At 41.9% G+C, this 13757-nt stretch overlaps 1 protein-coding gene across 1 annotated transcript in view; it reads right to left on the bottom strand.

Annotated features, from left to right (window-relative positions):
- LOC126483876 (uncharacterized) overlaps nt 1–13757 on the bottom strand; it is a 100218-nt gene that overhangs the window by 66021 nt on the left and 20440 nt on the right. Inside the window, exon 2 of the mRNA XM_050107124.1 lies at nt 12984–13062. Coding sequence (XP_049963081.1) covers nt 12984–13062 — 79 coding nt within the window. The remainder of the gene's footprint in view (nt 1–12983; nt 13063–13757) is intronic.

Consider the following 13757-nt stretch of genomic DNA (forward strand, 5'->3'; position numbering starts at 1 on the left):
CCCTAGTTGTTTTCGGTGTTTCTTCTGTTCTATTTTTCCTGCACCAAATTCCCTTCAATTCTTAAACTATTCTGTAATCTATTCTTGAATTCTTAAACTATCCTATAATGTTAGTAATTAGGAAACTGGATATGACTACAAGATTAGGACCAATCTAAGAGAATCCCAGATGAACAGTGATCTCTAGACATGAAATGAAATGGATAAAATATTATTTGAGTGAAAGGTACAAAATGATGGTACTATTTACACCTAGTGGTGTCTGGAAGACATAAACTGAACAGAGTATTTTATGTGTGTATAAAATATAGTGTAAAGTGATTAACTACACAACTATTTGATTGTAGTGTATAATTTTCTATTTTTATAGAACATTTATACCTTTTATGAGATGTGATGTAAAGGGAAGGGTTTGTATTGGTTTTGGAAGGGCTGGGTATTATACATTAAAGCATGATCTACACTAACTAATAAATCATGGCTAACACAGAACACACACCACACCTTCCAGACAGCCCTTGCAGACAAGTGTGACTGATTCTTCACCATTTGCCATTCCAAAGGGGTTGCTAGGATTTTCTTTGGGGACCTCAAAGGTGATGGTGAGAATGTCTGTTCTGTAGGAGACGTTTAACATCATACCTCCTCCGGCTTCTCACTCAAGTACCAGTGAAGTAGGGATCCTGGGGAAGGGGGACGGGAAGGATTTCCTGTCTTTGGGGCTATCTTCTTTCTCTTCTTTGATCTTAGCAACCATTTCTATTTTTTCCTTTCTTACTTCTCTTTTGAGTACCTGACTATTTTTTCCCTCTTTCCATATTCATCTACTTCAATTGCAGAAGTCCTTCTCATTTTACGTGGTTTCCAATAACTTATAACTTATTTTATATAAGTAGGCCGAAGAATCAGGCTACACAAACACACATCATCATACACACAAAGATACACGAGTACGCAAACAAGGAAACCACTAACTAGAAACCTGTCGAGAGGTATGAACTGTCAGGTGTTGTAGGAGGAAGGTATGTGTACATTGGGAAATATGCATACATTGTTGTTCATTGTGACGGTCCTACATCGCACGCATATATAGGAAAATATATATATACATATGAGAACTATGATGATTTCAAAAAATGGTTCAAATGGCTCTGAGCACTATGCGACTTAACTTTTGAGGTCATCAGTCGCCTAGAACTTAGAACTAATTAAACCTAACTAACCTAAGGACATCACACACATCCATGCCCGAGGCAGGATTCGAACCTGTGACCGTAGCGGCTGCCCGGTTCCAGACTACAGCGCCTAGAACCGCACGGCCACTCCGGCCGGCTATGATGATTACATATCACATATATACATAAGTATAGAAAAACTATGATGATTTTACAATGAGTATACAAAAGAAGGAGGCATGAGTAAAGAAGAAGAATGCAAGCCAGATTGGAGTTAATTATGATGCTTAATTAAGTAAAGTCAGTGTAGCAAATACTCTGATGGAGTGATGAGTCAGCCGCGCGGGATTAGCTGAGCGATCTAAGGTGCAGCAGTCCTGAACTGTGCGGCTGGTCCCGGCTAAGGTTCGAGTCCTCCCATGGGCCTGGTTGTGTATGTTTGTCCTTAGGATAATTTCGGTTAAGTAGTGTGTAAGCTTAGGGACTGATGACCTTAGCAGTTAAGTCCCATAAGATTTCACACATTTTTGAGTGATGAGTCAGAGAGTAGTGGTATGTGATCATTAGGTGTAACATAGTATCTCTACGAGTTGAGTAATATGGGTAGACATAGTATCTATTAAAGATTACAGAAGTTGAAAAGTAGAGGAGGACTCTTAGAGTATTAAATGAAGTGTTAAGAAGTGAGCGTGAAGTGTGAAATAGATTTTTATTTTTTCCAGGAAATATTTAATTATAGGGCACATAAAGATGTATACTAGGGCAATTAACCGTGAGACCTACTCAGGAAGGGTAAGGAGGGTACACCCAGCATTTATTGAATATAAAAGGCAGATAGGCAGTCCTCAGAAAGGCTGACCTATACTGTATGAACAGGGGCACAAAGAAGGGGATTGACCTGTACCTACCAAAACGGAAGGAGGAAATGCACTCATAGGGTCAACCCAGGTGTAAGGTATAGATGCTGATCGTAGGGGAAAAGGACAGTATCATGACAGAAGTTGCACATTTAATAGGAATTATTCTGGTAAGTTTGAATTCTATATTCCACCAGCATTATTATGTTTTATGTGCGTTTGCAAGTGCCGAGAAGAACACTTTCATTTGCCCAGAGTTCCTCCAAAACACAAACAGTCCATAATTAATGAGGCTATTACATACTAAAGAAGCAGTACAAAGGATTAGAATAAAGAGTAAAATACTCAAGTGTCATGAGCACCTGGAGCTTATGATTGGAAACCCAAAGGTCGAGGCCCCACGACTCCTAGATATAAAATAATTGACTCCAACACTGAGTGAAATATTCCCGTTTTATAATCAAAGTAAAATGAAAAAAGAAAAGCTAAATAGTAAATAAATGGGTTATGCACAGTTAATAAAAAAATGTGGAATTATGAATTGTTATTCTTTGTAATAAAATGCACATTATGAGTATGTATAAAATATCACATGTTCAAGCTGAGGGGAGGGATATGTAGTGCTTCGAGAATTTCCACGTAAATTCCAGAACAATTCGTCCTTCTACCATCTCAATTACACGATATTTTAAAAATAAGTGTGAGAGAATGTACATACTGCGTGACACATGTCTGTGTGTGCAGGCTGGAAAGGAGTCACGAGCACAAGGTAGAGGCGACAGTCGAATGTCATCGATAAGTGTTTGCCACTTGCACCACAGAAGTTGTTTTGGAAGAACAAGAAATAATCATGTAGTATTCTTTTCTGTTTTAGTGTCTGTGATTATTGTTAAAGAAAAATGAACAACTGATTATACTTCATGTGTTGGACATGCTAGAAGTAAGACATGTTCATGATTATGTGGTTGCAAAAACTACACTAAAAAATATATTTAATCGAATCTAATGCTGGACGAATCGGTCGACTTGCAAACATTCGAATATTTATGTGAGAAGTGGTAAATTTGTTCTTTAGAGAGAGAGAGAGAGAGAGAGAGAGAGAGAGAGAGTCTGATAAATTCCCGTAACCAGCATTATTCTTCGGAGAAGGAGGTTTTGGAGATCGATGTAGCACACTATCCAGAGAAGACCGGCTGTGGATATCAAGTAAGTCACCTGATGTGAGAGATGTGTGGATTTTGCTTGTAATCCAAAGTCACACCGCTTTCTTATTGTCACACAGCATTAGAATTTCTGGCTTACTGATGCACTGCCAATCATGTTCACTCTCAAGAGATTATGTTTCTATAAAAACTCAAATCAGATTCATTGTAAGTAACTCTGTAATTATGAGTCCTAGAACTTTTTGTCATGAACAAACTATTGTTCTGATCACTAAATCTATTTTTGCATTATGTAAAGAACTCCAAAATATGTTAGCCTCAACATTCCTGTTGTAATTAATGAAATATTAATTATTTTGTAACAAGACTTGTTAGTCAAATTTGTCAAGCAGACTTTCGATACTAAAGCTGAAAAGCAATTTTAGAAATCATGTTTGTTATAATCAGTCATTTATTATCTTCAAGCCTGTAACTGTAATTCCTTATGAAATAACTGATTTTAATTGTAACACAATTAATGTGACTTTGTTGAGCACTACTTTGAAAGAACCTGTATTGTTAAGAAACTATACAAGCAATGAGATTAAGAATGGCAGTAGAGTAGTTGTTCTGGAGCAATATAAACATTAACACGAGATGCAAATTATGTGTTGGTGTAAATTATTTAATGTCATCGGCTTCTCACATTGACTCTTGAGATTTCCACAGTGAAGCAATTAATATTATGCACCCAAATTAACACTGTACTGGTGGAGAAAAGTCGTCATAACCAATAAGATAGGTACACACTCCAAGCATTTCACTGAAGTTAACACAGACTCATAATCTACGAGTGTGTCACTCCAACATTTTTAGCTAGAACCTGGTAAAAGTTTGTGTTAGAGGCTATATATGTAGACCACATAAATTCAGAAGGAGTATCTGGATGGGGAGGCAGTATAATAAAGAGGATGACTGATATTAATCCCAAGGGACAATAAAAAGTAATTCTGGTGTCTATGGTAACTATAGTGCTTGAAAAATGAGTCAAATGAGTGGAGATAGTGGGGGATACATTAATACCAGTTGATTTTAAGTACAGTTGTTTATTGCATAGGAAAGTTATACAAATGATGGAATGGCTTATGAATAGGCAAGGTTGTCAATTAAAAATTAATGAAAGGTAAGATCACTGCACCGCATTTTTTAAAGGAGGAATAAAGAGACACAGTAGATGTCCAAGGAATCATCTGAAAGTAAGGTGGATACTTTGGAGGAAAGAGGTTTTGTTCTGAATCAGGATATTGGTAATACATGATGGAAGAATTTTTGCTAAGTAATACGAAGTGGAGTTCCTGGATCTGAGGAGCTGACAATATAACTGGAGTGTGTAGGTCACACTTGGAGGAACTGATTGTAACTGGGGATGCATTTTGCTGACGGAGCATCCCATAGAAAAGCTAAAGTAACCCTAAATATTCATACAGCTATATCAATCTGTTTCTCCTTGACAGCTTCTATTCTGTAGAAGAAATTCTATGTTTGTAATACGTAAAAGATGGTGGGCAGGAATGACGATTTATTGTGTAAAATGATCCGTGGAACATGAAAGTAACTAACTCATTATCATAAATTAGAGGAAGTTTAATGATTGTCACCTAATGACTGAAGTACTCAGTGTTGGTAGACTCATTAATATAGAGGACAATTCATATGAGAAGACGAATGAATGTACTGTCAAACAAAGTCATAGAAGTATGAAACACCTCTCAGTCTTGTGAAAATTCAAATGGATTTGATGAACTGGTAAAATATAATGCGCCAGAGAAAGTGACTGAAGAGTTTGGTAGAAAGTTTCAGGGTGAAAGGTCTTGATATTCCTAGACATTAAAAAATGGAGGTGTTTGATGTTAAAGTTATGAAAGCATAAAGAAGAATCGCTTCCACAATAACAGTTGTTGCCCATATCCTTCAGCTGAGAAAACTTCTGGAAACGTAAATGATAGTTTGAGAAAATATATATGTTGAACAGAGACAGAAAAGTAAAGAAGTTGCATAATTAGTTATTAACATTATTACTGAGAATATCAGTATTCATTGTATAATCATTACTGTTTTGTTGTTACAGTATTGGTGTTACTTGACATTGTGAGGATGGTAACGGGGGGATGCAATGCGAGATGCTGTATTGATATACAAATCTCAGTGGGTATTTTTCTGCACATTTTCACCCATTAGAATGTCACGCCGCTGTTTTCTCTCTTTCTCTCTCTTTCTTTTTAAGGGTGGGGGGTGAAAATGATAGGTGTGTGTTAGTTGAGATTGTAATGTTATGTCGCATGTGCAGCACACAACTTAGGAGAGCTGGAGCTGAGGTGACAGCAGAGCCATCCAGAAATCAGAACCTGGGCCACAGCTGGTGTCAGACAGGAACGCCCTCACTGGGCATTGAGCTGGCCGCAAAATTTAAATGATGTTATTATAAAAATTGCAAAGAGTGGAAACATCTCTTCGTCTTGTCTGATTAAGGGTCTATGTGAGGTTTCTTAAGAGAGTTAAGCCTAAGCCAGTGCATCAAATGAGGTGATGTATAATGTTCTGGACTTTAATGTTAATATGTGGAAGGAGGAGAACTGTAAAAGTGGCGGACCCATATAGGATCAGCTCCAATTTTTTTTTATTCATTTCAAGCAGAAAATTTAAGTTGGAAATGCATAGACTTCACAGGATTACCAGATTTTATCTATAATACAACACCGCAAAACCACTGTACAAATTTGGACGAATAAATAATAATCTGTGGTCCAGTATATACTCCGTTAATTTTTGTAACAGAGAAAATTACATTGCTTACCACCTGTCCAACTGAAAATGCTCACAATCCCAGTGTCCTAGTAAAAATGAACACTAACTCCATGGCTCTCAAGGGGATTTTGCAGCTTCAGCATCATAATAGGGCCTCTGCATTGTTAGGGGCAACACTGGGAGTCTAAATGATGATCCCTTCACAATGGACATGCAGTGGCATTGTGCTCCTGGTGCATCTGTAAGTCCATATGATTAACGTGTACAGAAGGTGTTGGGTGGTTGGTTGGTTGTTGGAGTTAAAGGGACCAAACTGTGAGGTATTCAGCCCATCATCCTACATGTATCGAACTAGGAATAACCCCCAGAAGGATAATAGGAAAGGCACATCCTGGGAAACCCAATTGTAACCAAGATACAATAAGACAGAGATAAAATCAAAGAGAGGTAGGAGGGGAGTAGGATAGGGTAAGGTGGGCAAGCCACTCTACCCAGAATGCAGTTGGAAGTCCTGGGAGCATGGTATGCTGTGGGAGACACACCCTCTGCAGCTCACCAGCAGCACCTCACTGTCTGTTACCCCAAGGAAATGAGCAACACAGATAAGATGATAAAAAGTTTAGAAAATATAAAACATTAGAAACAGCAAACATTAAAGATCAAGGAGAATAAAAATATGGGAAGGATAGGGGCCAAGTCAGACTGCCGAGCAAGAGCCGCCATGGGACCTGTGCCCCCGAGCAGGTCAGGGGTACCCTCCAACCCCTCACATAGTCCAAGAGGCCAAAGTGCTCCACCACACAGAGATGAGTAGAAACCACTTTCATGGGTGGAACGTAAAACCAGGTCAGCCGTTTTGGCATCGTCCACTACCACCAGAGGTACCATGTCAGGGAGTTAAGATATCGCCACAAAGAAGCCAAATTTGAGCATCTAGTGGGATGTGGACCACCATCAGATGGGGATGACATCAGGGTTTAAGTGGGTCCTAATGTCACACAATGTGGCTGTGGGTCAGCCAAGTGTGGCCATTGCATAGATGACAAAGGACAGTAGATTCCCTGTGAAAAGGGCAAAGGGAAGACTGTCACGTGGTCATGGTCTCCTTTATAGCCCTCAGTTTGTTTGGGGAGTTAAGAATGAATGATTCCAAGGTCCAGACATTCAACAATTTATGGCACAGAGTTGTCCAAAGGACCAGTTCTAGAACACTATTTTCACAATTGGCATCCTGGTAGCCTACTTTGGCAAGTAGTCAGCATGTTCATTCCCTGAGATCCCAACATACCCAAGGGTCCAAATAAAGTTGACTAGCCATCCAGCTTGATGGAGGTAAGAAAGAAGATCCTGGATATTTGTGACTAATGGGTGACAAGGGTAGCACTGGTCTATAGCCTGAAGGCTGCTCAGGGAGTCACTGCATGTTAGAACCATCTTGCCAGTGCAAGAACAAGCATGGCCAAGGGCTCATTTGGTGCCCACCAACTCAGCAAGGAGTGTAGTTCACTGTACCCAGCATGTAAAACTGATTCATCCATCACTGATTGAGATGTCACTGTATACCGCTTCCAAACCCAGAAATTCATCAAAGGCAGCCAGGAACAGGTGGCAAAAGACTATGGAGTCAACTGAAGCTTTTGGTCCAAAGGATAAATCAAGACAGATCCAAGGTCTGTGTACATATCATGGGAGCATATGCGGTTCCTGGCAAGAGGTAACAGTGGGGATGTTGGAGTTCAGAGCAGCAGAGACATTGTAGTCGAACGGCAATTGTCATCCCAGTTCTAGGTCTCTGTTATGGCAGGTGGACCTCCCTACTAGGAAAAAGGACACAGTAGTTTGGGTGCTTAGGAGAGCTGTGAACATGTATAGCATAACTGAGTACCTGCTGTTGGTTCCTGATCCGTAGTGGAGGGTCCCAGCTGTCATGAGTAGGCTGTTCACAAGGCTAGCTCAAAAGCCTCCTGCTGCAAGTTGGAACCCCCAGTGGTGTATCAGGTCCAGTGACCACAATGCTAAGGGTGATACTGAACCATATGGCAAAAACTCATCATCAAAATGGGATAGGATCAGGGCTTTGTAAAGCTGCAGAATGGTCATGCAGTCTGCACCTTAGTTGGTGTTGTTGAGGCAGCAAAATGTATTAAGATGTAGCCAGCACCTTTGCTCAAGCTGGCGAATATGGAGAAGCCACATCAGCCAGGCATTGAAGGCCAGTCCCAAAAAGCGATAAGTCTTCATCACACTGAGTAATTGGTCAGTAAGGTAAAGCTCTGGTTGTGGATGAACAGTATGATGGCGACAAAAGTTCGAGACCCGAGTCACGGCTATCGAAAACTGAAAGCCGTGGATGAGTGCCAACGACTGCACCTATGAAAGGTGCCCTGGAGTCAGAGTTCACCAACACCCAATTAGAGGAGCAATAGCAAAAATCATTGGCACACAAGGAGGGTGATACAGAAGATCCCATGGCTGCTGCTGGATCCTTGATGGACACTAAAAAGACATGGACACTTAACACAGAGCCCTGTGGGACCCCTTACGGGTATGGGGGGTGCTATGAAAAGCACCAACTCTAATGTTGAAAGTACGGTGCGACAAGAATTTCTGTACAAACATCACAAGTGGGTGCCAGAGTCTCCACTCATGTAAAGCAGCAAGAATGTGGTCAAGGAGACAGCAATTAGGTGATGATGTCAGAGTAAAGTTGTCCAGATGGCAGACTCCGGGCAAACCAAATTATAAGCAGTGGAATGGCATTGGCAAAAAGTCTCAGATAGAACCAGAAGGCCCTGAGACTCAAGAGGCCAGCACAGTCACATTTGAGTAACTTACAGAGAACATTGGCGAGACTATAAGTGCAATTGCTCAACCTACTGTTTAAGGACATGAAAGACAGGTTGATAGTTTTGAGAGGCAGAGGCTCGAGCATAAAGCAGAGCAAAATGTTCAGCTACGGTGTGTGGGTCAGTAAAAACAGTACCGTTTGAGAAATACCAAGTACATCTGTGGAGGACTGGTATCCATAGAGGTATATAATCTTCTCCAAAATCTGCGAAGGAGGCGTACGTGGTCCAATGGTTGAAATATACTGTTCCTTGCATTCTCCCTCCCATCGCTTTATCAACTAACAGACCTCAGCATCGAGCTGCTTGAAGGCAATGAGATGCTCTATTGATGGATGGCACTTATGGCATTGGAGAGCCGATCTCTGGTCTCTAATGGCCTTGGCAATTTCCGGGGTCCACCAAGGTACTGCCTTTCGACAGGGGGATCCCGAATAGAGAATCACTAAGTCAGCTGCTGATAGAATGGCTGCTGTTACATTCTGGACAACCTCATCAATGCCTCCAATTAGTGAGGAGCACAGAACAACAGTGGAGGTAAAAGCCTTGTGAAGAGCCCAACTAGGTAGGCATGCTGGGGAGTGACGCTGAGGGAGGGACAGAGAGATTGGGAAGTGGTCACTACCACACTGGTCACTGTGGACTCTCCAGTGGTTGGATGGGAGAAGACCAGGGCTACAAATAGAAAGATCAATAGCCAAATAAGTTTGATGTGCCACACTAAAGTGTGCAGAGGCACCAGTATTCAAGAGACAGAGGTTGAGATCTGCCAATAAGTTTTCTATGACTTTACTGCAGCCAGCGATCATGGTTCCATCCTACAAAGGGTTATGGACACTGAAGTCACCCAAGATTAGGACAGGTGGGTGGAGATGAGAACCCAATGCAGAAAATACGTTCCAAGGCACTCCACAACTGGGAGGGAGAAACATTACAGATGGTAAAATGCTGAAACGCCCTTACCCAAACACTCAGCCTCCAAATTTGTGTCAAGAGGAATAAGTTCTCTGTATATACAAAGTGCTATCCAAAATTTACGGGACTGGTGCTGCCATCTGTTGAAAACATTACCTTTGGACTAACGGTCACCATCACTCTCAAAGTAGTTCCCATCCGCATGTACACACTGGACCCGCACTTCTGCCACTGGTCAAATGTTTTCGGGAAATCCTGTTCTTTGTGTTTATCACTGCCAATGATGCTTCTTGAATCCTCTCCAGAGTGTTGAATGGACGGCCTTTTAACTTGAATTTCAGTTTTGGGAATAGCGTGAAGTCACAAGGTGCCAAATCTGACGAGTACGGTGGGTGGGATACAACCACCATGTTGCTCTTTGCCAAAAATGTCCTGGTGAGCAAGGACGTGTGACAGGGCACGTTGTCATGATGCAGCAGCCAGTTCTCTTGACGCCAAAATTCGGGTCGACGTTGCCGCATGTTTTTACGGAGCCGTCACAAAACGTCACATTAGTACACAGAATTCACTGTCTGGTTGGGTGGGATGAATTATTTGTGCACAATTCCCTTGATATCAAAGAAAACGATCATCATACTCTTCACCTGTCTCACTTTTTTGGGTCTCAGAGAGCCACTCCAACACACATGTATGGCTCATGCTCTGCCCCCCAAACACTTGTTGAATCATTGCAAGGTCCTCCGTAGCACTTTTCCCAAGATTTGCACAGAATCTGACACACACACGCTGTTCTGTTTGCAGATCCATCGTAAAATCGCCACACACCAGAGTATTATGAAAATCACTGTGGACACGCAACACGTCCTCCCAGCTGAATGCCACTCTGCACACTGACTCATAAGATATGCAGCTCTTGCCACCTAGTGGCGCAAGATCTACTACTCCTACTTTCCAGATGGCAGCACCAGTCCCAGAAATTTTGGATTCCACCTCATCTATAGTTCAGAATATAATGGCAAACTCCACCTGATACCTTATCACAATCAGCATGACTCTTAAAATATCCCAAGTATCCATGAAGATCAGAGGCCCAAGTTGATGGAAACCAAGTTTCCTGAAAGGCAATGCAGAAAATAGGGGGAGAAGGTTGAGATATGTTGTAGTTCAGGCAGGTAGTGGAAAAATCCACTGCAATTCCGCTGGAGAATTGTGCTGTCAGTATACTGGGAGAGCGTGACGGGACCAAGGAGGCAGGTTATGTCCCAAGATTACCTGCTGCCACTGGTTGAGAGGGTATGATATCAAGACACATAGTTTCTGAAACACATTGTATGGTGCAACCTGGAGTCTCAGAGGCCACCGGGATCACTGACATGATCACAGGAGCAGAACATATGGGATCAGTTGGCGTGGGGTGCCATGAGAATTTAATTCTTCTTGAAAGACTTCTGTTTGTCTTTCTGTTCTTTAAGGGGTTTGGATGACTGGGAGGGCTTCCCTGAAGTAGTTTCAGGGACTGAAGATCATGAAGCCCAACAACAAGCAGCCTGTGGCTCCCAGGAATGTCCTGAGGGATCCCTTCCTCGCGTGAGTAACTGGACGAGGGTGATGGGGCTTTGGGTGGGGGATGGGAATCAGCATCCCCATTGGGTGGAGAGCCATTGATCCCAAAGTGTGTGTGTGGAAGAGGGAGCAGCAGGAGGAAAGCCCCCAACCATCAGGGGGCAGGCATGGTCAAGCCCTGAGGGCTCGCTGTAGGACGCTTAATGGAGAAGACTACTGTTTGCAGAGACAGACATAACCTTAGGCGTAGCATATGACCTAGAAGCAACCTTTTGTCCTTTGGCCCCCTATGGGCACATTGGACAAAGTGTACACCCTGTCGCTCCAAGTTTGCATGTAGCCCATCATAAGATTGCGTGAGGTGATCATGATGGTAAGTGATGCCTTGTATCATGTTTAGACTATTACAGGGAGCGATAAGTCACCAGAATGTTACCCAGCTTGCCACAAGCAAGCAACACCCATGACTGGGCAAGGGATATTGTTCTACTCAAAGTTGACCCATCTTCATTTTGGAGATGGGTGCATACTCTTTGGCATACATGGGGAGGTACCAGCTGAGGCACCAACAGTGCACAAGCCCTGCTTGGTCAGGGGGCTGCTACCATGCAGGCGCTTAATATCCCCTCCCTCCCTCCCGCTGCTGCCACAATGGGAGCTACTGTGCTGGGTTTTAGGCGAAGGCGTATTACCTTACTGGAAAGGAAGGATGTTTAGGTAGAAAGGCACAAAGGTGAAACAGACACCACATTCAGCAGCCTTCCATGCACGATCACACTTCTGAAAAATTTGGAAAAATGGTGACAGGTCAAACCCCACAACGGGGGACCACGTGTTTTTTAATGAAAAGGTGTATAGAGTGCCGAAAGTGAAATAGAAAACCAGGGTCCTAAATCACTTACCAACTCCAAGTGGGGTTTACACCAGAAAACCATCCAATGGAAAGGCAGACGGAGAAAGGGATGGTGGAAGTATAGGCTTGTAGCAGAGAAAGGAATGTAATGGTGCAAAAGCTGGGACCCTGTTGTAGCCAAGCATGTACTCACAGAGAGTTGTGAGCCCTCAGGGAGGAAGGGGGAGCGGGGGGGGGGCACAGAAGGTGTTGATCAATTTTCAAAGAATGGAGGTCAAATGAGGAAGCAGTGGCAAAGCATGATTTAGCTCGAATGGCCAAGGAAAAGAAAGTTTGGAAAACGGAAATAAGTAACCATAACCAATGTCTTATACAAAAGCTAGGTTGCTAACAATGAAGCTATCCTATAGACCAAACCAAAGAACAGGATTTCAGTACAGGAAAGGAAGGAGTAGTGGCTCACAGTTCCTTGCTTGCCACACAAGTACTCACACAGCATTTGTGAAGCTGAAAGGGGAACTAAGAAAGAAATAAGTTGTGATTTAAGTTGTACCACTGCAGTTGCTTAGATTGATTTGGAGAAACTATGGATATATAAAGCAGGATGACTTTGGGAACTCAAATTATGATAAGTTACCTAAATTCAGAGGCTCTAAATTTAAGTCTGCACCCAGTCAAAGACAAACACGGATTTGCAAGCAGGTGCACAATTATACACAGATGCACACACGTGCATATGTACAACTGTTTGAAAAGGAATGCTCAAGTGGAAGAGAGAAGGGAAGAAATCATGGGGAAGAGGTGAGAGGTAAATGAATGTTACTTACGGGTGTTCATTTGAATCTGTCATTGATGGCACCCCATGCTTGAAGTCACCTTTCTGGACACAATCAAAGCAGTCATCACCTGAAAAACAACACAGATATTTCTGGGGTGTGTAACTGAGAATGTGTTACGAACATGTTAAACAAGGAAACAAAGAATAAAAATTTCATTCTGCTCAAAATATAATTTACCTGGGCTGATATCATATTTGAAACATAATGTAGCCACTTTCACATTTTTCATTGTGTGCTCTTAAAGTACTCGTAATTCCCTTATGCTGTCTCTGAAAACTTGGCATCTTTTTTGTTGTTCATGCTTCTTTAAGCTAAATTTTTTCTATTACTGACAACATTTCTCATTGCACTGAAACTTTTTTATTCAGATTTAAATGACTGGCCGTAAGTAAGTGACACAGTATTTAATGAAAAAATGACTAGCGGCCTATACACCATAAAATAATGCAATACAGTGTAATTTATATATTCATATGGCTCATGGAATTGTGAATGTCTTCCAATTGCAGGCCACTTTAGCAGCTTCTGTGTCCGATATCTTACTTGTAACTGTTGTGTTAGGCGACTGAAGTGAGACAGAGAATATTAGTTTGTAACTGTATTAAATGGGAGAAGCAAGAGGGCGAAATTTGTGCCAACACATAGCTTAATCTCCTATAATACCACCAAGGGGGCTGCTGAGATTAATGTTCCCCATCTGGTGGAAGATGTAATGTACCAGTTTACTACCCAATACACTTCGATAGTGATGCACTTGCTACT

This window comes from Schistocerca serialis, chromosome 6 (assembly GCF_023864345.2).
Source record: "Schistocerca serialis cubense isolate TAMUIC-IGC-003099 chromosome 6, iqSchSeri2.2, whole genome shotgun sequence".
Lineage (NCBI taxonomy): Eukaryota > Metazoa > Arthropoda > Insecta > Orthoptera > Acrididae > Schistocerca > Schistocerca serialis.